This window comes from Ipomoea nil, unplaced genomic scaffold (assembly GCF_001879475.1).
Source record: "Ipomoea nil cultivar Tokyo-kokei standard unplaced genomic scaffold, Asagao_1.1 scaffold0415, whole genome shotgun sequence".
Lineage (NCBI taxonomy): Eukaryota > Viridiplantae > Streptophyta > Magnoliopsida > Solanales > Convolvulaceae > Ipomoea > Ipomoea nil.
The window spans coordinates 156,068-177,565 of NW_017616843.1; the positions used below are offsets into that span (position 1 = coordinate 156,068).

The 21,498-nt window shown below is 32.9% G+C and overlaps 3 protein-coding genes and 1 long non-coding RNA gene across 10 annotated transcripts; 1 reads left to right on the top strand and 3 right to left on the bottom strand.

The window, feature by feature from the left end:
• Positions 1 to 1,214: 1,214 nt before the first annotated feature.
• Positions 1,215 to 5,838, bottom strand: LOC109172327. Of its 3 annotated transcripts, XM_019321513.1 has the most exons (5): positions 5,653 to 5,838; positions 5,262 to 5,487; positions 2,564 to 3,340; positions 1,813 to 2,476; positions 1,514 to 1,710 (listed from the first exon to the last, which is right to left on the bottom strand). In XM_019321513.1, exons 3-5 carry the CDS (start codon positions 2,780 to 2,782, stop codon positions 1,649 to 1,651), a joined length of 945 nt encoding a protein of 314 aa, XP_019177058.1. In that variant the 5' UTR covers positions 2,783 to 3,340; positions 5,262 to 5,487; positions 5,653 to 5,838; the 3' UTR covers positions 1,514 to 1,648. The 3 variants fall into 3 exon arrangements, 2 of the variants coding, with proteins under 2 accessions (XP_019177058.1, XP_019177057.1); XR_002052736.1 differs by lacking the exons at positions 5,262 to 5,487; positions 5,653 to 5,838 and adding an exon at positions 1,215 to 1,305 and having other exon boundaries at positions 1,519 to 1,710; positions 2,564 to 4,137; XM_019321512.1 differs by lacking the exons at positions 5,262 to 5,487; positions 5,653 to 5,838 and adding an exon at positions 4,004 to 4,137.
• On the top strand, positions 1,494 to 15,931 carry LOC109172331. The gene is made up of 3 exons (XR_002052738.1): positions 1,494 to 1,506; positions 1,863 to 1,866; positions 15,845 to 15,931. It is a non-coding gene; the product is annotated as an uncharacterized LOC109172331 (long non-coding RNA).
• On the bottom strand, positions 7,627 to 9,244 carry LOC109172329. 2 transcript variants are annotated; one of them, XM_019321516.1, is made up of 5 exons: positions 9,212 to 9,244; positions 8,781 to 9,105; positions 8,568 to 8,690; positions 8,371 to 8,467; positions 7,627 to 8,285 (listed from the first exon to the last, which is right to left on the bottom strand). In XM_019321516.1, the coding sequence occupies exons 2-5, from the start codon at positions 8,830 to 8,832 to the stop codon at positions 8,246 to 8,248; spliced, it is 312 nt and encodes a 103-aa protein (XP_019177061.1). In that variant the 5' UTR covers positions 8,833 to 9,105; positions 9,212 to 9,244; the 3' UTR covers positions 7,627 to 8,245. The 2 variants fall into 2 exon arrangements, with proteins under 2 accessions (XP_019177061.1, XP_019177062.1); XM_019321517.1 differs by lacking the exon at positions 9,212 to 9,244 and having other exon boundaries at positions 8,781 to 9,203.
• LOC109172326 lies at positions 14,363 to 20,912 on the bottom strand. Of its 4 annotated transcripts, none has more exons than XM_019321509.1 (11): positions 20,610 to 20,912; positions 19,749 to 19,985; positions 19,351 to 19,585; positions 18,881 to 19,050; positions 17,388 to 17,530; positions 17,108 to 17,285; positions 16,386 to 16,959; positions 15,933 to 16,045; positions 15,278 to 15,521; positions 14,573 to 14,829; positions 14,363 to 14,481 (listed from the first exon to the last, which is right to left on the bottom strand). In XM_019321509.1, exons 2-10 carry the CDS (start codon positions 19,940 to 19,942, stop codon positions 14,602 to 14,604), a joined length of 2,079 nt encoding a protein of 692 aa, XP_019177054.1. In that variant the 5' UTR covers positions 19,943 to 19,985; positions 20,610 to 20,912; the 3' UTR covers positions 14,363 to 14,481; positions 14,573 to 14,601. The 4 variants fall into 4 exon arrangements, with proteins under 4 accessions (XP_019177054.1, XP_019177055.1, XP_019177053.1 ...); XM_019321510.1 differs by having other exon boundaries at positions 14,363 to 14,463; positions 14,561 to 14,829; XM_019321508.1 differs by having other exon boundaries at positions 14,363 to 14,829.
• Positions 20,913 to 21,498: the final 586 nt, after the last annotated feature.

The window sequence follows — 21,498 nt, forward strand, 5'->3', positions numbered from 1 at the left end:
ATATTTTCAAAACATATTTTAATAATTTTTATACTTGACTTTTTAATTTTATAGTACTTTTTGTAGTTTCTAAAAACATAATTTTTGTTTAATGCATTAATAAAATGTTTTCTTATTTGGTAATGTACTAAATTGGTTAGAATAATGTACCTTGTGCTCTAAAATAATGTACCCTATGTGTTAACAAAATGTATTCTTGCAGTTGTAATCACTTGATTTTTGGTAATGTACTATGTGGGTTAGAATAATGTACCCTATGAGTAACTCCACAATGAAAAGCAACTAACTAAAAAGCAATTAACACATAATGAAAAGCAAACAGTTCAAATGAACAATTTCAGCATATCTTGATATCACTAGCTAGCACCCAATTTAACACCATCTCTGAATTGTTCAAACAAAAATTTCATCTAACACAAAAACCAACAATATTCATCTAACATTTTAGAACCATCAATTACAATGATCATTGTCTACTTATAAAGATTACGGGCTGCCTGTAATATGGATTGTTTGTGCTCATTCATTGGTAAAAATAATGTCAGCAGCATATTTTTCCCTCAAAGATGTCAAGAATATTGCATGCATGTATATTCAAACAAAATGACAGTTATATAAGTCCAATTAGGTATTTATAAAAATAAAAAAACATGTACATTACCCTTAAAAGTCTGCATATGACGCATGCAATAAACTCCACAATCAGTAACATTAGTGGCATTTTTCCAAGACATCTTCACCAATTCATGGTTAAACACATCATCCTCATCATCATGCTTTGTCATTTTGTTTAACAAAGTTATGATCCTTTTATATTTGCAATATTCTTTGAATGCATTAACCTGCACATTAGTTAATGTTCATTATAATATATCAAGTACCTAACAGTATTCAATTTAAACTTATAACAATCTTAGATTTTGCAACTTACTAGGTTTTGATCACAATTATCATATCTTTGTAGAAAATTGGTATTTTTGCCCAGTGTTCTATTGTCAATTACTTGGACAACCCTTTTCTTGAAGTTCAAGCACATGGCGAAGTAGTGATGATAGCGTATAACAGCGAAGAAAACCTAAATACATATAATTTTAGAAGTATATCCAATGAGTGTATATAAAATGAATTTCACATAATTTATTAATTTATAATATTATGCATGATAAATTATCAGTTCAGCATCAGAGATCTGATGTCAATGTTAGAGGCCAATTTAAGCTCATAATCCAAACATTCATTGAATCGTCTTTGTTTTTCCTCTGCAGATAATACTTTTTTCCGTTCAGTAGCATCATCAATTTCCATCTGAACACAAAATTATATTACTAAGTAAACATATTACACCATCAAATTTTGTATTATATACACCTAAGCTTTATGTACACAAATAATGTACTCTGTGAACAAAAATTATGTATCCTGTGAACAAGAATAATGTACTTTGTGCAAGAAAAATAACTTTTTAACACATATTAAAGACAAAAATTAGTATTAAACATAATTAAAGTGAAAACCTACTCTATTGGATGTTGAATAGAGGGGTTCATGAATGCAAAATCAAACAGCATCTTCTCTCTCGTAGAGACAAAGGAGAACTTTTCATTGTTTTGCGTCCAATATGGAGACATAAATCGCAATAGAACATTTTTCAATTTTCTTTTCTCTCTCTCCCCATGTTGGACATTCTCCCTCTCTGATTCCTCAAGTGCACTGCCACATAAAAATAATGTACCCTACTCATTAAAATAATGTACATAGTGACCAGAAATAATGTATCTTAATCAGAAACACAACTTTTAGAGTTTAACTTACATGTCAAACAATGTTTGTTCCTTTTCTGTGCTTCTTTCCTCACTAGGGAGTGTGGTAGCTGTTTCGTTTGGTTTTTGAATATCCGGGGGGTAGGTGTTAACAAATTGAAGCTTGGTGGTGAAAATGTTTCAGGTTCTTCGGTGATTCTGGTGGCCTTTTCCAATGCTTCTACTGCTGCCTTTTCCAATGATGCAACTGCTGCAAGAAAGCTCTCGCTGCTGAAGATTGGATCATCGTCCAATAATGTCGAAGTCTTGTCAGGCTGGGAAGTTGAAGCAATGTTCAACATATCAGACATCTTGCTGAAAGTCTTCTTTATAATTTCTTGTCCGGTGTTTTTGCTCCCAACTTCAGCCATTACTTCCCCAAATTCAACTATGGCTGCAGTCAGTTTCTTCATTCCCATAGATATCTTCTCTACATCACTCATTTTAACTTTATCACCAACTGCCTGTGCCTCCACCCCATCCCTAACAATGTTGTTGTTTTCAATCTCAGCAACCGATTTCCTAACTCTATCCAAGACTTTTCCCCTGCCATACCCACCAGAATTCTTTTTATCTACTAATCTTTTTTGGATCATATCCATTGTCCAAACTGATATCGCAGGGTATTTCCTTGGGATTTGCTGCCCTTTAAATTGCATCCTATCAAGGTATGAAACCTAAATAAAATAAAATAAAATAAGTTAGTATGAAAGCAAAAAATGCATTAATAAAATAAGCAACATAAATTGAATTAAAGGTATTACCATCAAGAAGACCAATGGTCCAGTGAAGAATGTACTTTTTGACTTCTTCCATTTCTCCACTGTTGTAGTAAGACTATTAAAAATGTACCTACACCAATTCAAATTCTTGATGTTTTTCACGTTTACCAATGAGTACAAAATTTTGAAGTTTGTTGTCCAATTAACGTGACCCTTGAACAAACTAGAAACAACAAACACCACGAAATCCCTTTTGAACATGTCCCTGTGGTCTTTCTTCTCAACTATACCATGGCCAAGTCTTTTCACCAATGGAGAACAATTGTCTAATTCCCAGCGTGTTCTCCATTCCTCCAACAAGGTTTTGTATCCTTTAGTTGCATTTGAGTTGTTCCCTTCAACAACTTCAACCTCACCCTTTGGGAGAGACCTAATGTGCTCTCCACATCATCCTCTGTGAGCTCCATCTTTGCACTCTCCAACATTAGGGAACAACTAAAAACATCATAGTTTTCTACCAAATATGTATTTAGTGTATTGTCCATGCTGGACAATCTAAGCTCGAGTAATGATCCAAACCCAATCTCTTTAACCGCATTTTTTGTTCATCACTGAGATTTGCTACCATTTTGTTAAACTCCATTGGTGACATCCTAGTATTGAGCTGAATTTTCTTTGGAGCCTTTTCTTTCTTTACAGTCCTATTAGTGGCCTTTTCTTTATTTCCGTCTTCTTCATTACTTGTAGATCTTTTCTTTTTCCGGTAGGTTTTGGTAACCTCTTTTAATGATAAATCTACTTCTTGGCTAGACATAGTTGCTGCAAGTAAAATGTTAGTTAAGGGAATAAATCCAGCGATGCTCTATTCACTAAAAGTGTTCATAAAATCATGAATTAAAATAGTAATAGTGTACTCAGCCATTGATATTATGTTTAGTGAATATCAGATTTCTAGGTAGAGAGGGGGTGGGGTGTGCCGAATAAATCCAGTTATGCTCTACAAAGAAATAAGATATTCACTAAAAGAATAAACTCCATGCACTACAAAATGTACAAAATAAATCATGCATAAAAAGAGGGTACCCTGTGGATTAAAATAATGTACCTAATGAACAGATATAATGTACCTTAATAAAAAAAACACAACTTTCACTAAATTCTGATCTCATCTCTCCCTCTGTAATAAATCATAATGAATGGTTGTTGTGTTTATGTATGACAAATATGATGTTGTGGAAAGCTATGTATGACAAATATGATGCACCCCTAAGCATTACCATGACTATCCTTGAATTAGAACTATCCTTGAATTAGAACAGAACAATATGAAATTTTATTGTAATGAATATAGTGTCTACTTTAAACAATTGAAACCTGGAAAAGAAATCCTAAACAACTACTCGAAAATCAGTAAGAACCCTAGGCAATAAAAAACAACTACTCGAAACTCAATTTTAAAACCCTAGGTAGTTGCAAATGTACCTAATCAGTAGATGGAGATGGCGTCGGAAACGGTGTATAAGAAAGCTCTTGTGGCGTTGGTTTGTAGTAGAGCGGTGGAGGTGGCGTCGGAAATGGTGTGTCGAAGACGATGCACGAAGAAGATGGCGAAGAAGCTGTCGAAGACGATGTCGATTTTTTTTTTAAAAGATGATCTAACGGCGCCGTCTCTCCTTAAGTGTAGGGGTGTAAATGAGCCAAGCGGCTCGCGAGTCGCTCGTGAGCGGTTCGGTCAACGCTCGGCTCGAACTCGGTCAAAATCGAGCTCGGCTCGAGCTCGAGTAGCTCGTGGATTAAACGAGCACGAGCCGAGCTTAGGTATTGTAGGCTCGCGGCTCGACGAGCCGCTCGCGAGCCTTATAATATATTATATATTATATAATATATAATATATAATATAATATAATTATATTTAGTATATAAAAATAATAATTAGGGGAGGGAAATTAAAATACTTTAATAATTATGTATGGATAAAAATCATAAAATAAAGTAGTTTAAATTTTAAATCAAACCGATCAAATTCGAGATCAAAATTGAGCTCAAATTCGAGCCTAAACTCGAGCTCGAATTCGAGTCTGAACTCGAGCTCGAATTCAAGCTCGAGCTCGAACAATCGAGCTGTTCGAGCTCGAGCTCGAGCAGCTCAACAATTGCCGAGCTCGAGCTCGAGCATCAATTCACGAGCTCGAGCTCGAGCTCGAGCAGTGCTATCATTAACGAGCACGAGCATGAGCCTACCCAAGCTCGGGCTCGGCTCGACTCGTTTACACCTCTACTTAAGTGGAGAGACGGCGTCGTTTTGGACCATGGTCCAGCCAATAATTTGCCAATCTAACCGCCCCCCTTTTTAGGGGGAGCGGTTGGGGGGTTTGTTTCATATAAAAACCCCTCATCTTGTCTCTTTAGAACATCTACTTACTATCCTACACACTTTGTCTTATCGAATCTTTGTAATAGCCAATTTCTACGGCATTTAATATAATATACGGTCTCACGACCTTTTACGACATCGTTCTATATTATTTATTTATTATTCGTATTGCGTTTTCATCCGAATTTATTGATTCGAGTCCACCCCGGGTTAATTAAATCCATCATCTATTTTTAAATATGTTTTAAAGCGGTTGTGCCTAGTTATTTTGAAAACTAAACGAACAACTAGACAATGGGTATTATAAGCTTTATTAAAAAGTTTATTCTCTAAATAAATTATAAATAAAGCGTTTAAAAAAATTACCTGTTGGATGATTTTCCTAAGCCACATATCCTCACAGACAACACTAGAACCCAGAATGAGAAAGCCAAATTCGGAAGCAGGCGAATTAATGGTCCTCCCATCCGAATCCTCAAAAAGAGAATACAAATCAGCACAATCCATGGAAAATGTGAGGCGTTCTGGTGTTAGATCAAGCCCAACATCTCCAATTAACAATGCAGCGCTGAAACGAGTACTGGGAATACCTCTGCAAAGCATCAAACAGAAATTCCATCACAACTGTAGCATTTGGGGGTGTTAATCAAGTTGAATTGGAAACTGGACACTTCATTGGGAATGATAATCAACTAAACATACTATTCGTATATCCCAGATCTATTGTGCTTCTGCAACGATTAGTGAAAGATGTTACCTGAGCAACAATGGCGAAGCGTCGAAATTGAGCAAGTGGAGGCGGAAGGCGGAGGGCGGAGGCAAAGCAAGCTGCAGCCTGCACGCGGTGTGGCGGAGCAAGGCTTATCACAGTGAAGAGTGGGGCGGAGAACTGGAGCAGAAACCCTAAACTCTCTAAAATAATTGGGCTAAATGCGGTTTGACTTGTGGACAATGCTACACACACGCGTGTATATATATATATATATATATATATATATATATATATATATATATATATATATATATATATATATATATATGGTATTTCTCCTTTTATAATTTTTTAGTATAAAAACCTAAAAACAATATTATTTTTATAATTTTAATATTTTTATGTATTGATTTAAATATTCTTTTAATTTAGGTCGCGAACACAATTGTTGTATTATACTCCCTCCGTCCCATTTTCCATGTCTTACTTTCCTTTTTAGTTTGTCCCAAAATGTTGTCCTCTTTCCAAAATTGAACATCAATATCATTCTACTTTTCCAATTTACCCTTATGACTTTTGCTTTTATTTCCAAAAGTAAGAAAAGTGAAGGGCATAATTGGGAAATGACATAGCATTTACTTTAATTCCTTAAAAAGCGTGCAAAAAGCAAATGAGACAACCATTTCGGGACGGAGGGAGTAATAGAGAGTGAATCGCGTGAAGGCAAGTATTTCTACATCAATAACTAACGTTGTATATCTTGAAGTTTTCAATAATTTGTAATTTTGTAACACTTTGTTTTTAATAATAACATAAGTTGTATTTGAATATTTATTGTGTACCATTGACATTTTTATTTTTATTTATTCAATTCGCAATTTAAATTCAATTTTAAAATTTTTATTTTATGTTGTATAAAAATAATAAATTAAATATAAATTATTTTACACAATTCGACTATTTATTGTGTACCATTGACATTTTTATTTTTATTTATTCAATTCGCAATTTAAATTCAATTTTAATATTTTTATTTTATGTTGTATAAAAATAATAAATTAAATATAAATTATTTTACACAATTCGACATAAGTTTAAAACTTCTTATCCCGTGCATCACATGGGTAATAGTGTGTATATATATACTAGCCGGGCAAGTGTGTTGCGCGTAGTTCAACGTCCAATTTTAAAATTTTAATTTTACGATGATGTTAAAATAACACGACTGCAATTTTTTTGAGTACTATTGATAAAAAATAACTGTAATAATTAGCTATATTATTACAGTATATAGTATTTGATTTAAGTTTGTATTGTCAATTTCTTCACACACGTTCTCGTTAATAATATATTGATAGGATCATTGCACCACTAAAAAAGTAACATATATAACATTAGACATATCACGTCGGTGATAATAAAATTATCATTAAATAAATTTAGAGCTTAAAAAAATATTTTAACGTTGAATAAACTCTTTATAAAATATAAGAATTTTAAAACAGTCAATACGATGGGCATGACAATTTTTATTTTTATACAAATGTGTATATAAATTCATTTTTTTGAATGCTACTGACTCTATAACAATGTAGTATCTGTTCATTTAAAATGTTTTCTTTAATAGGAATCTTTTTATAGAATGTTAATTAGTTTAAAATTTCAAAGAAATATTTAATTAATATTTTGAGATTTTTAAAAGAGTAAAATAGTATTTGAAAAAAAAAAGTAAAATAGTAAATACTTAACACAATACTAGTTGTTTTGGAAAAAATAAAAATAAAAATTCCAAACTCGTATTTTAAAATTATCAATTGATTTCCCTTTCTAAACATCATTCATTAAGTTTAAACAAACTACAAAAGACTTCATTACAAACACTACTAGATAAATTTTAAAATTTATAATCTTTTTTAGATGAATAAACAAGTCAACATACATCTTTTAAACAAGCTAAACAACCATTATCTAACTCAACTATTTTTCTAAGACAAACAGTTTAAAAGAAAAGAATCCTAACTAAATCAACCCTGATGTATAATAGACATTACTCCATAGATTTATAATGGATACAGATGGGTTGACCACGAATAAAAAGTACATTTTAATATACTAAAAATATATTATTTGTGTACTGAAGATACATTATTTAAATACTGAAGATACATTATTTGAATATTGAAAGTACTAATAATGCACCTCTAGTATATTAAAAATGTACCTTTTATTCGTAGTCCGCAAAAATATTTGCCGTTGTAATGTCCTAGTTCCTGATATAACACTGCATCTGGGACTATAGGATACAAGCCAGTTTTCCAAGAACAATAATATTAGCCAATGATTCACTTATCTCTTGTTGTTCAACTTCATCATCATCCTAAACTTCACAAAATCTTACTCCATCCCTCCTCCATTTTCCTATTTATACAAAAAATCAGCATTATATTTGGAAGGCATCTTTATGTTATCCCTCCGCCTTAGATTATATTCATTGTTGGGGATCGCTTGAACAGGAGGTGCATCCCGCAATATACTATTAAACCTGCGCATCCTTTTAGCAGGGGTAGTAGATGGTATATTGTCCTCTCCAGCCAGAGTCTCACCCAAAGTTGCATTTGGGGTTGCCTGGCTATTGTCCTCATGACTTGAGGTGTACTCCAAACTTGTAACGAAGTTTGCTGTTGAAATTACAGTTAATGCAAAAATCAAAGCAATAATAATAATAAACCAATGAAAGAAAGTGGAAGAGAATAATAGAAATACCTGAAGAGTGAAGGAGTCTCATTCAAAGTTGCATTTGGGTCAACCTGGATATTGTCCTCACGACTCGGGGTCCCATCCAAAGCATCATTGAAGTTTTCTGTTGAAATTAAAGTTAATATAGAAATGAAAGCAATAAAAATAAAAATAATAATAATAAACCGATGAACGAAGGTGGAAGAAGAGAATAATAGAAATACCTGAATTAGTCGGAACTTGAGCAGACTCATCCACTACATTAGTGGAAGTTTCTACATTCCAGGTGCTAAAAGATGAAATATTGTCCCCCCTTTCTCCATGAGAAGAAGTTGCATCTTGATCTTCTGTTGAAATTAAAGTTAATACAGAAATCAAAACAAATGCATAAACAGTAAATAGATAAAAAAAAATGTAAAATATTCAACACAACTCACGCTTTAGAACACAAAGATCCCTCCGCTCCCATCCTCTATTACATCTCATCATAATTTGCACGCTTGTCTTTAGTTCTGTTAAACTTTGTGAAGTCTTTATATTTAGACCCCTTTTCCTTTAAGGAAATTTTAGCGTGCAATTGCGTGCAATGCCTTCACAATTCTCTGAAAGGCCGAAATGGAGATAACTGGGGCATATGGTAGGCACACTTCTGAAAGCACATAAGCACCGTCCTAGATAATGCAAAATCCATCTGCCTTTCATAGCCATCTGGTATAAAATTATAAAATTAGCATTTAGGCGCTTATAAGGCTGCCAACAAACCTACAATAAAGCCAACAATTACTAAGTCATACCTATTGTTTAATAAATTCATGAACAAAGAAACAAAATATAACATAAAACATTTTATCAATAAAAAGAAACTTACATCATTTGCTGTCAAATTTCTTAAAATATCTAGGTATCTTTCCGTCTTATTATATTATATATATGCCTAAATTTTCAACAATTTAATTATTATTCATACTAAATTGAGTATTAATTATTCATAAAAATATATATAATTGTAATAAATTAATAAATTAATTATAAATATATTCCGTAGCAAATTTTCTGGATTCATAGCACTAACACTTTTTAATCTGTAAATTTAAAGATTAAAAAGATTAACTTTTTATAACATCTTAAACCTACAATTTGCACTTCACTTTACTTCACAACCCCAATACATAACTACTCCACAGTCTATACAATACTTGTAAGCAAATAAAAACAATAATGCATAAGCAATCCTCACGTTTTAAACAAATAAAAGTTAAATCACCCATTTTTTAAACAAATAAAAGTTAAATCACCCATTTTTAAATATGTTTTAAAGCGATTGTGCCTAGTTATTTTGAAAACTAAACCAATGGGTTTTATAAGCTTTATTAAAATGTAAATAAAGCGTTTTAAAAAAAATAACTGTTGGATACTTTTCCTAAACCACATATCCCCATTAGAACTCAGAATGAGAAAGTCAAATTCTGAAGCAGCAGGCGAATTAATGGTCCTCCCATCCGAATCCACAAAAAGAGAATAGAAATCCATGGAAAATGTGTGGCGTTGTGGTGTTAGATCAAGCCCAACATCTCCAATTAACAAAGCAGCGCTGAAACGAGTACTAGGAATTGAATACCTCTGCAAGCATCAAACAGAAATTTAGCATTTGGGGAATTGGAAACTGGACACTTCATTGGGGATTGATAACCAACTAAACATACTATTCGTATATTAGAGATGTATTGTGTTTCTGCAACGATTACCTGAGCAGCAATGGCGAAGCGTCACAGTGAAGAGTGGGGCGGAGCACTGGAGCAGAAACCCTAAACTCTAAAATAATTGGGCTACATGCATACTTGGGGACAATCAATATAAAAATCATTTTCAATTTCCCGCCGAAGGAAAGAATATTCTAGAAAGGAATCTATTTATTTACAAGTTTTATATCTCCAAAGAAAAATTAATGAGTTATTTTCAACTTTCGAAGAGTCTTTTCAGTTTTCAAGGTATGGTTTAATTGTTAAAAATATTAATATTATTAATATTATTTGTTTACCTTTTTTCATTAAATTGAATAGATATAGATAGTAATATATATAGCCGCATTTGGGTCTTCAAATTTTGCAGAGTGTATGAATGAAGGGTGCGGTCGCCGAACTCACTGCAGCGAGCGCGAGAAGAACGACGATGCGGAGAGAAAGAAAACAGAGACGAGTCGCGGAGAGAAAGGAGAGAAAGAAAACAGAGACGAGCTGATATTAGACCTGCAATTTGTGTATACGGGTTCGTTAACGGGTCGACATTATAATAACACGAACACGATAAGACTAAACACGAACACGACAAGATAAGGTTAACGAGTTCAAATTTGTAACACGTACACGAACACGATTTGTTAACGGGTTAAACAGGTTGACACGATAGATACGTTTTGTTAATAGGTTTCGGGTCGTGTCGACACGAAACACATTTAAACCCACTAAACCTATTAATATATTAAAAAAAATTAAATTTTAAAGTTAAGTTATATATAAAAGAAATAAAACCTACAATTCAATCCATCAAACAAACTAAAAAAATATTCAATTTATAACTTTTATAAAAGGGAAAATGGCACTTTTTCCCCATGTGTTATATACTTATAGCACTTTTTCCCCCTATATTATTTAAGTGGCAATTTTCCCCCCTGATATATTAAATGGACATATTTACCCTTAAAATAAATATTTCCTTTATTTTACTTCTCCAACAAATTATAACCACAATTTGAAAAAATAAAATACATTAATTGTTGAATTTAGAATACTTTAAAAATAAAAAAAAAATAAAAAATTTAAAATAATGTTTGAACCAACAGTTCAAATTGGATCCGAAATTGTGAAACAACGATTCAAAATAAAAACCAAATCGCGATTATATATACTTATATGTGAGAGTCAATATAAATGCGAAAAAAACATACACTATTTGCAAATATTATAATTCTAATTTTAAGCTATTGCTAGTAGTTGTTCCGATTTGAACCTCTGGTTCACGGTTCAGAATCTATTTTTTTCCACTTCACAATTTTAATAAACGGAAACCCAAATATTGGGTTATGTTATGAATCATAACCGAATTTTTTTTTATTTGATTGCTATAGTGTTCGGTTCAGTTCGAACCGAACCGTGGCCATCCCTACGTATAAACAATAATTTGTTGAACAAGAGAAATAAATAAAATATGTATTTAAGGGTAACAATGTCTATTTAATATTATCAGGGGGAAAAACCGCCACTTTTATAATAATTGAGGGGGCAAATGTGGATGCATGAATAACTCAGGGGGAAAAAGTGCTATAAGCATATAACATAGGGGGAAAAAGTGTCATTTTCCCTTTATAAAATGATAAAATAACATCCAAAAATCATAATTAAAGAAGTCCATGCTAGTTTTAAAATAAAATTGAACACAATAAAAATTCAAACTTCATATTGTTGAACATCAATAATTGGTGTAGGATTATTTTAGCCTATGTAGTAAATTCATCCTTAGTCATGTACTCATGTTCATGATATCTTTTGTAATCTCATTCATAACAATGGTTCTTAGCGGGTTCTAAACAGGTTTGTGTAACCGGGTTCGTGCAAACGGGTCAACCCGTTAATGACCCGGGACATGTTAAGGCTAAACACTAACTCGTTATTTTCGTGTCCGATTTCGTATCGTGTTAACAAGTCCTGTCCATAATTGCCAGGTCTAGCTGATATGCTAGAACTAGGGAACAAAGACGAGCTGATATTCCCCTTCTCAGTTTTCAAGGTCTTTTAATATCCTTTCACCTTTAGGTTACTGCACAGCACAAATTTCACATTTCAGTTTTGAAGCCCTAATGTGGTATGTTTCACATTTCAGTTTTGCATATTCACATTTCAGTTTTGCACAGCAAAAATGTGGTATGTACCAATCTTTAGTATTGCATTTTCTGACTCTTTTATGTTATCTATTTATGGGTTTTTTGAGGCCACGAGGCAGAGAGCCCCATTGTGAATGCTAGCCAAGAAAGGACTACCACAAGAACTCAAAGCGATGTAGTTCAGAGATGCTTACGGGATAATTTTCCAGTACACAGTCCAAAAAAGAAGAAACAAGCTACTGTCAAGGTTAAAAAGATTATTTATGAAGATGAAGTTCCTGAGGATGAATGAACAATTTGAAAGAAACATTTTTTTAACTGTTTTGTTTTGGAGGGAAGTCCTTATACATTGGACTAATTGCTTAATTTCTACATATTTTGGACTCTTTTGATATTTTTTTAACTGATTAATTTGATGCTTGAATTGCTTAATATATTATCTTTTCTATTTTGCTTGGTTAGACATCATTGATAATATATTATCTTTTCTGTTTTGTTTGGTTAGACATCATTGACAAGTAGAAGTCAAACATAGAGTTTTCATTTTTTTTTTCAAATAATGATGTATATCATCCCGTTTAATTAAGTTATATTTAGGAATAGATTTGATTGATATAATTAGCATGTTGTAATTTTTTTATTTTAAAACAATAAAGAGAATTATTTTCATTACAAAAACTCAGTCTATTTTAAGCCTATTACAAGAGATAGTGGGGTAGAACCAATCATGCATAACAATTACCAGTTACATACTGTCCTAGGTCTTTAACTGAGCATTGCATAAACTTAACTCTATGCAGCATAACATGTAAATATAATTATGATCTCATATAACACAATTTCTTATTACTCTAAATTCAAAGTAGCACCTTTAATCTAATAAAAACAATAGAGCTTAATATAAGTCCAAGGACGATCAAAAGCATAATGTAATTTAGTCTTTCTTTCAATAATTTAATATGTAATTTAATCTTTTTTTTTTTTGTACACAACGCTTTATTTTTATTAAAATTGTATTTTTCCCCGTGCATCGCACGGGACAATATCTAGTTTTATATATGTGTGTGTGTGTGTGTGTGTGTTATTTCTCCTTTTATATATTTTTAGTATAAAAACCTAAAAATAATATTATTTTTATAATTTTAATATTTATGTATTGATTTAAAATATTCTTTTAATTTAGGTCGCGAACACAATTGTTGTATTACAATAGAGAGTGAACTGCGTGAAGGCAAGTATTTCTACATCAACAACTAACGTTGTATATTTTGAAGTTTTCAACAATTTGTAATTTTGAAACACTTTGTTTTTAATAATAACATAAGTTGTATTTGAGTATATTGTGTACCATTGACATTTTCATTTTTATTTCAATTCGCAATTTAAATTCAATTTCAAAATTTTTATTTTATGTTGTATAAAAAATAATAAATTAAATATAAATTATTTTACACAATCCGACATAAGTTTAAAAATTATCATCTCATGCATCGCACGAGTACTATACTAGTGTGTATATATATACTAGCCGGGCAAGTGCATTGCGCGTAGTTCAAGGCCCGTGCTAAAATTTTAATTTTACGTTGATGTTAAAATAACAGGACTGGAATTTTATTGGAAAAAAAAAATAGTAAATATTTAACACAATACTAGTTTTTTGGGAAAAAAAATAATAATTCCCAACTCGTATTTTAAAATTATCAATTGATTTCCCTTTCTATCATATAGCTGTATAAAACATCATTCATCAAGTTTAAAAAGACTTCATTACATACACTACTCAATAAATTTTTAAATTTTTAATCTTTTTGAGATGAATAAACAAGTCATCACACATCTTTTAAACGAGCTAAACAACCATTATCTAACTCAACTCTTTTTCTAAGACAAAAAGTTTAGATGAAAAAAAACTAAGTTGTAAGAGCATTAATAGTAGAAATATAACTCAAACAGTTTTAAAAAGTAAAGAATCCAAACTAACTCAACCCTGTTGTATTACAAACGTTACTTCATAGACTATAATCGACATAGCTGTGTGGACCATGAATAAAAAGAACATTTTTAATATACTAAAAATACATTATTTGTATACTGAAGATACATTATTTGAATATTGAAAGTACTAATAATGCACCTCTAGTATATTAAAAATGTACCTTTTATTCATAGTCCACAGAAATATTTGCCGTTGTAATGTCCTAGTTCCTGATATAACACTGCATCTGGGACTATAGGATACAAGTCTGTTTTCCAAGAACAATAATATTAGCAACTTTTCACTCTTTTTTTTTTTTTGCAAGAGTGATATTAAAACACAACAATATGATTATATGAACATACCTTATACACAATGAGTATATTTACAAACTCTACACCCAACATCATCTTTTCTTCTTATCTTCTTTGTGTCTTTCAATAATCACCGGGGCAGCCGGTATGCTAAACCACCACTCCCTCAACCTCCGAGTACATCTTTCTGTGTTCGTTTTCCTAAGAGGAGAGTATTTAGTGAAGAGCTCCAAGAAAACCAGCATGGCTATATATCGGGATGGCAAGAATGCCAATAGTAATGCCATGACTAGAAGGGCACCCGCAAGCTTCTCAGTTGCCTGATTATATGAAACACTGGTCAGGTTCAACAAATAAGATCTTAAAATCTGTTAATTACTTGAAACAACGGTTTAACCAAGTTCAATAGGATCAAAACCATCACATACGTTTAGGTACTTGGGGGGAAGTGGTTTTAAGTTTTGAGCCATAAAGTTTCAACTATCTAGCAAAGATTGAAAGGTGGATCCAAAATTATAAAGGGCATATCACTTTTCGAAGCAACTTCAATGGCACAAACTATGACAAAAATGGAAAGATAATAACACGTGTTAAGAGTCCCACATTGAAAAAATAAGATAAAATATATGGGTTTATAAGGCCATGGATTAGACTAGCTAATTGATTAGATTCAATCTTTTAGTCTGGTTTAGCCCATGTGCATTATAGCCTAGCTTGTCCAGAGCTAACACTTAGAATAGAGATAATTATCAAGGAAATGCAACACACCTGAGGGAAAATGGATAACAATATGGCACGACACTTGAGAAGAACAATGTTTCCGTCTTGGATCAGCTCTTCAGCTTGAGAAACTGCACTTTGAACAGCAAAAAGTTGCTCCATAGTCTTCATTGATGGGGGAACTATTACTTTGAGGGTTTTAGATGCCCTGTTTTGGCTAAAGAAGCAGGTGAGCCCCAAATAAAGTGCACAAAAAGCGAGCAATAGTGCACAAGCATAGCCCAGCCATCCCCTGCAAGAAAACTACACTGTAAATATTTCCAGAAATTTTAAATTATCAATAAGTGATGTTAGCAGGTGATTATACAAGAAAAGAATGTATTACTTGTCCTGTCAGTTTACTATTTCAAAACAAAAATGAAAAAATGAATATATATATATATATATATATATATATATATGGAAGGGTTCAGGTGCGGGTATAGCTTCCCGTGGGGTTGTGCGGTTATCTCAAAAAGACGCACCTTAAGTACACAAACCACGCACAAGCACACAAACAAAGCACCTTAAGAACACAAACCACGCACCTAAAGTTTTAGGCCCACTCACCTTAAGTACACAAACCACAAGTCTAATCTAAACCCAATGATCAATATGAAGGGAATGTTGGACAAAATCCAGAAAATTGGCCTAGAGATGCTACCTGATTATAACACATGTGAAGACTAAGCAGAAAACCATGGACTTTAAAGAATCCTCCCAATATGCTAGAGAAAGAAGACATTTCCAAAGTTGGTGTATGGGAGACATCAATTCCTGCAATAGATCCATCAATCTTAGATATTTAGAAGACAAGTCTTCGCAGGCGTTTCCAGTCAAGCCTTTGAGAAAGAAGAGAAGATGGAAAGATTGTCTTCAAGGGTTGCTGATTATACACTAGAATTATTTTCACTTGGCAACACAAAAGATATATAGAAGAAGAGTTTGATCATTTCCAATTCTAAAACAAAGCAGTTATAGTTCAGGTGAACTAAGCTACTTCCAAATTTCCAATACTTTCAAAATTTAGAGCATGCATGTAACTATGTAAGTATCAGAAAGAACTAAGTCAAATCAATTACTGTCTTTGCACTTTAAGCAACAATAATAGTAATACCTTCATCACTGCCAAGTTTTTATCAAGACCATCAACTTTAACACCATCAACTGTAGCTTGTGCTGACACTACCTTTTTGTAGTTGCTTCTGGATTCCCGAACTACTTTTTCCAAGGAAGTCATCTCACCAACAGCAATCTCGCTAACAACAATTCCCATCTCATTAGGAACCTTAGGACTGGTGCCAAGCACAAAGCCTAAGTTGGATGCTATGGTCAGAGCTGAAATTGAGTGCATTCCAGTGCTGGCTTTAAGAGAGTTAGTCGACTCCAATTCCCTCATGACTGACTTAGTTGCAAGTGTTTCCAGTATCAGATCTCCACCCGGAAGCTTATCACACACATTAAACATCAAAAGATTATCATAACAAAGAGAATTTGTAGAACTTATATCTTTTAGTGCTTGTACTTGCAGAATCCCAAAAATAGCTTTCATAAGTGCTTCTTCTCGATTAATCCCAGTAATGTGGAACTTGTGCATAAATCTTTGAGCGTATAAAATTTCACGAATTATGGTTAACCAATAATCTCTACGGGCATGTCCTTTAAGTTCTGGAAAATCCATAATAGTAGACCTACATTTTAAGAATTACAAAATTTTTAGTATACTTTCAAGAAACATGGACAGTCTGAAAAATCATGGAGCCTACAGGCTCTAATAGGTGATTCAAAAAATTTAAAAAGCATTATAAATACTGGGAAAATGTATGCATCATGCCTTACAAGGAATCTGATTTATATAGAACTGCCTTGTCAAAAAGTCGTGTACCCCATGGTCCCGTTAGCTCAGGTTTGACAACCTGATTCAGATCTTCAGAGAGTTCATATTTTTGGGGTTTGTCATAGGACACAACACGAAGGGGTTCAAAATAAAGAGCATGGTCAGTCAGGGTTAGCCTACCTGCAACCACAATATATACCCAAGGAATGACATGTTCTATGTTATTCTCACATTAATATAATACTGTTCACAGAAATAGCAATTTAAAACCCAAAACCATACCAGGCCATGTGGAGATCCCCACATGTTGAAGAACTGGCTGGGTTGTGACTGTCCCTTCAAGTTCCAGGATCTTCTCCCCTCTTGCTGAGCGTAAGGAGGAAAGGTGAGATGACTCAGAATTGCCCTTCAACTTTTTAACTCCTCTGCAAACAAATCCAAGATTTAAAATTCTTAAAATAAAAATATATAGGTTAAACATCAGTTAATACTGTAATAGTAAGCAGGACAGATCATTTAATTTAACGAAAGGAGTGAAATTGGAATCAAACTAATCCAGAGCTACCAAAAGAGACCAAAAACGAACAACTAAAATTAGAAAAAGAATTATCTCACAATTACTCAAAAATAGGTACAAATAGAAAATTTTATTATATAGCATTAAAATAAAGTGCATAGTGCAGTTTGTACTCCTTCATTGCTCATCCCACGTTTAGAATATGAAGATCACTGCATGACTTGCCAAACAGCACTATCATTAAGCAAAGAAACAGAGATGAATTAATAGATCAAAACTATTCCTTGCTGCAAGTGTTTAACACCTTTTCCTAGGTATATCTGAGCAATACATGTTATGAAAATGAGAAAATAATCAATTGAAAGAAAGGGGTCTTAGTGTTGTACTTCATTGTTTTCAACATCGATGTACTTCTATTTTCCTTAAAATGCATATTTGATGAATCTAAACTGTTTCCTTGTTGATCTCAATATAATAAGACAATCTGTCCTATTCCTAGTAGGATTGTGCTTGGTTCCTAATCTTAGTAGGAGTGGACTTGGTAAATGTTCTTATAATATAAATTTAGAATCTCTATATAGTTCAATAAACATTACATAGAAAAACAGAAACACAGAAACAACCAAATCTATTACGGAGTACTATTAATACAATCATCTATTCTCTCTTTCTTTGCTTTCTCAATATTTTACTTTTGCTTAATTGGTGGGTGGTGGCTATTTGGCACTCGCCACTCCGCCAGGTCTTTCAATCCCTCAAGTTCAAAATGGTATCAGAGCTTACATGTCCTAGGCCATTTTTCTAATTTTGTGAGCAGAAACCATGTTTTTCGGGGAGGTGAACAGTGCTTATCATGACTGACTTCTCAATTCAGACCTTTTTGGTTGCTACCTTTGCAAATTATTGCCACCACATTGTTCGGGACCTTGTTGTGACTTACCGCGGGAAAGGCCTAGAGTACTATTCCTAGTAAGAGTGGGCTTGGTTTCTTAATCCTAGTAAAAGTGGACTTAGCCAATGTTCCTACAAAACACAGAAACAGCTAAATCTATTACTATTTTAATACAATAACCTATTCTCTCTTTCTTTGGTTTCTTACATATTTTGCTTCCACCTAACTGGCATATGGTGGCTATTCATCGGTCATCACCCATCAAGTCTTTCAATCCCTTAATTTCAACACAATCAAGCTGGAAGTAGAAGAGCAGTTTCACTCCATATAGAGAGCAGGGAGAAAAAGATGAATTTATTATATTACCTTTCTAAACCACTGAGATATTTGTCATAGATTGCAAACTGAAGTCGACCACCAGTTGATGATGAAAGCACACTGAAAATGTTATCACTAACAATCACATTGGCAATGATGGGAACTGCTACAACAATTCTTGAAAAAGCCTCAACACCAACAGTGACATCTTCATCCATCTGCAACACAAAGAAATGCGAAATTCAAACCAATCCCCATGGGGATAAAGTTTATTAAAAGAAGAGGTATATTCTAAATAGATATTTATAGGGCCAACTTTGAAGAATTATAATGGAATCCCCATGAGGGCAAAACCAATTGTCATTGCTTAGTGCTTACATAATACAAAGGCATGTTTCCTTGAGTTATACTAAAACAAGAATACTTCACTTGATAGATTTCATTAAATGACAAAATAAGATAACAGAATTGTCATCAAAGACAGACAAGATTCAGAGATTATAAATATTTGTACATACACTGGCAAATGGTTTACTGGCAGCTGCTGGAAACTCCCAAGCAGCCATCATATCAAATGTGAGACGTCGAAAACTTCTGTCTCCTAGATAACCAGATACTTGCACAACCAATGCAAGAGCCCTGAAGCTGCAATATTCCAAAAAATTGCGTGCATATTGAGAAGGATGCTTTAAAGTATCAGAAGCTTCTCCATCAAAGATTTCATGAAGTTGCTTCATAGGAGTATCAAGGATCCTGCATCATACATATTTTCTCTCAATATACAAACTGATAGGAGGACTTGCAAAAAGTCTAAGAGAATAAATTTATGAGAACAATAAATCAGGTGTATCAAATACTGCGAAGAACAAGAAAATGACAAAAGAAACCATAAAAAAGTTTGTCGGATCAAGCATACCTTGAGCATCGACGTACAACTACATTTGCCAAAGGAGAAAGCTCAGGCAACCAGTTCTTTCCACTAGATGAAGAATCTTTCTCCATCTCCTCAGCATCTTCATCTAATAAACTCAAGGTTTTATTCAACCATTTGAATGATCCATCTTTAAGCAGACCATTGAACAAATTCCTGGTTTTGTTGTCTTTAGCCATGCAGCAACAGCACCCTTTAGGCCACCAAATTGATCAAAGATACCTAGCCAGCAGTGTTTCAAAACATTGTAAGAAGACAAAAATACCTTCAAATTTACAAACTATCAGATAAAGATCATCACAAGAAAGAAGATTCAGATTATATTTTCCTTTTCCTTCATGCTCTTTCATTCAATACCTAACTAAACAATTGGGTCAGCATTAAACCCACACAAAACATTGCTAGACACTCGAATAACTAGAAAACGAAATTTGAATCACCATTGCTCTGAAAAGGAACTAGTATCCCCCAGTTACAACTTACAACCATTCCTGAAAACCCAAGCTGGATAATTTACCAAAACATGAAACTTCAAGGTTTTATAGAATCAACTATGTAATGTGATGCTGCTATCATTCTAAATGAATGGTCGCATGATTGAACTCTGGTGGTGGGGCATTGATTCTTTGGACCAAAAAATGATTGAAAAAGTATAAAACAGATACTATCTTATAACAAATCATGATTCATGAGTAATTAAAAAAAAAAAAAATCAATCAAGCAGCACTAAACCAAATTCAATTTTCTAAACCTTCTCAAAAACACCCACAAAAAGAAGTTACTTCCAAATAGCCAAATCTGGAAGCTCCTATGGAATAAGCTGAACATGATAGGGGAGGAGGTTACCTGAAAAACCCTTTCAGCAATAGAAACTTTGGAGAAGCTTCAAATTGAAGGAAAGGAAACGCCCATTTCCCAATAAAGGCAGAGCCGCACGAAAAGCATTTGAATTTGGAATGCGATATGATCTTCCTGCTTCTCCCTCTGCTCTGCTCTGCTCTGCTCAGTTAACAACAATTACTAGAAACTGACAGTGTTCTTTCTTTGTTTTTTGAAAATCTGAAGGTGACAATCAGATTGATCAGAGAAGAATTTCGAAATTACGAGATTAGTTATTCTAGAGTTCTAGACTTCTAGTACTTGTCAACTTTCAAGTGTTTAATATTATTATTATTATTTTTTTTTTTTTGAGGATTTCAAGTGTTTAATATAATTTAAAAATTTCGAAACATACGCAAAGGAGGATTAGATACGCGACTCAGACTTTACCGGGGTCGCACTCAAAGTCTCCGAGAGGATAGATTTTTTCACCTTAGGATAAAAATTATTGGGGTGATAGTATTCGAAATAATTATTTAATTATGTCATAATTCTCACATTAGTTATTGATTATCAATTCATTTAACATGATCAATTAATTATACAAAAATTCATTTAACTTAGTCCTAATAGAAAATAGTACTGGATTAAAATAAGTAAAATTTTGTATAATTGGACAATTATTTGAAATAAATTGTTAGTTAATTATTAAAATGAGAATTATGAAATAATTAAGAGACTATTTTGAGTATAAATTTAAAATTATTTCTCAAATATCTTGTCGGTGTAAAGATTAAGGCTACTAGTAGACTCTTCTAGTAGCAAAACTTCTAGCATCCTTATCCAACAACGTCTTGATTTCTTCTGACGGACATTCCAAAATCGTCGTACCTCAGTATGAAGATTGGCCAAAGTT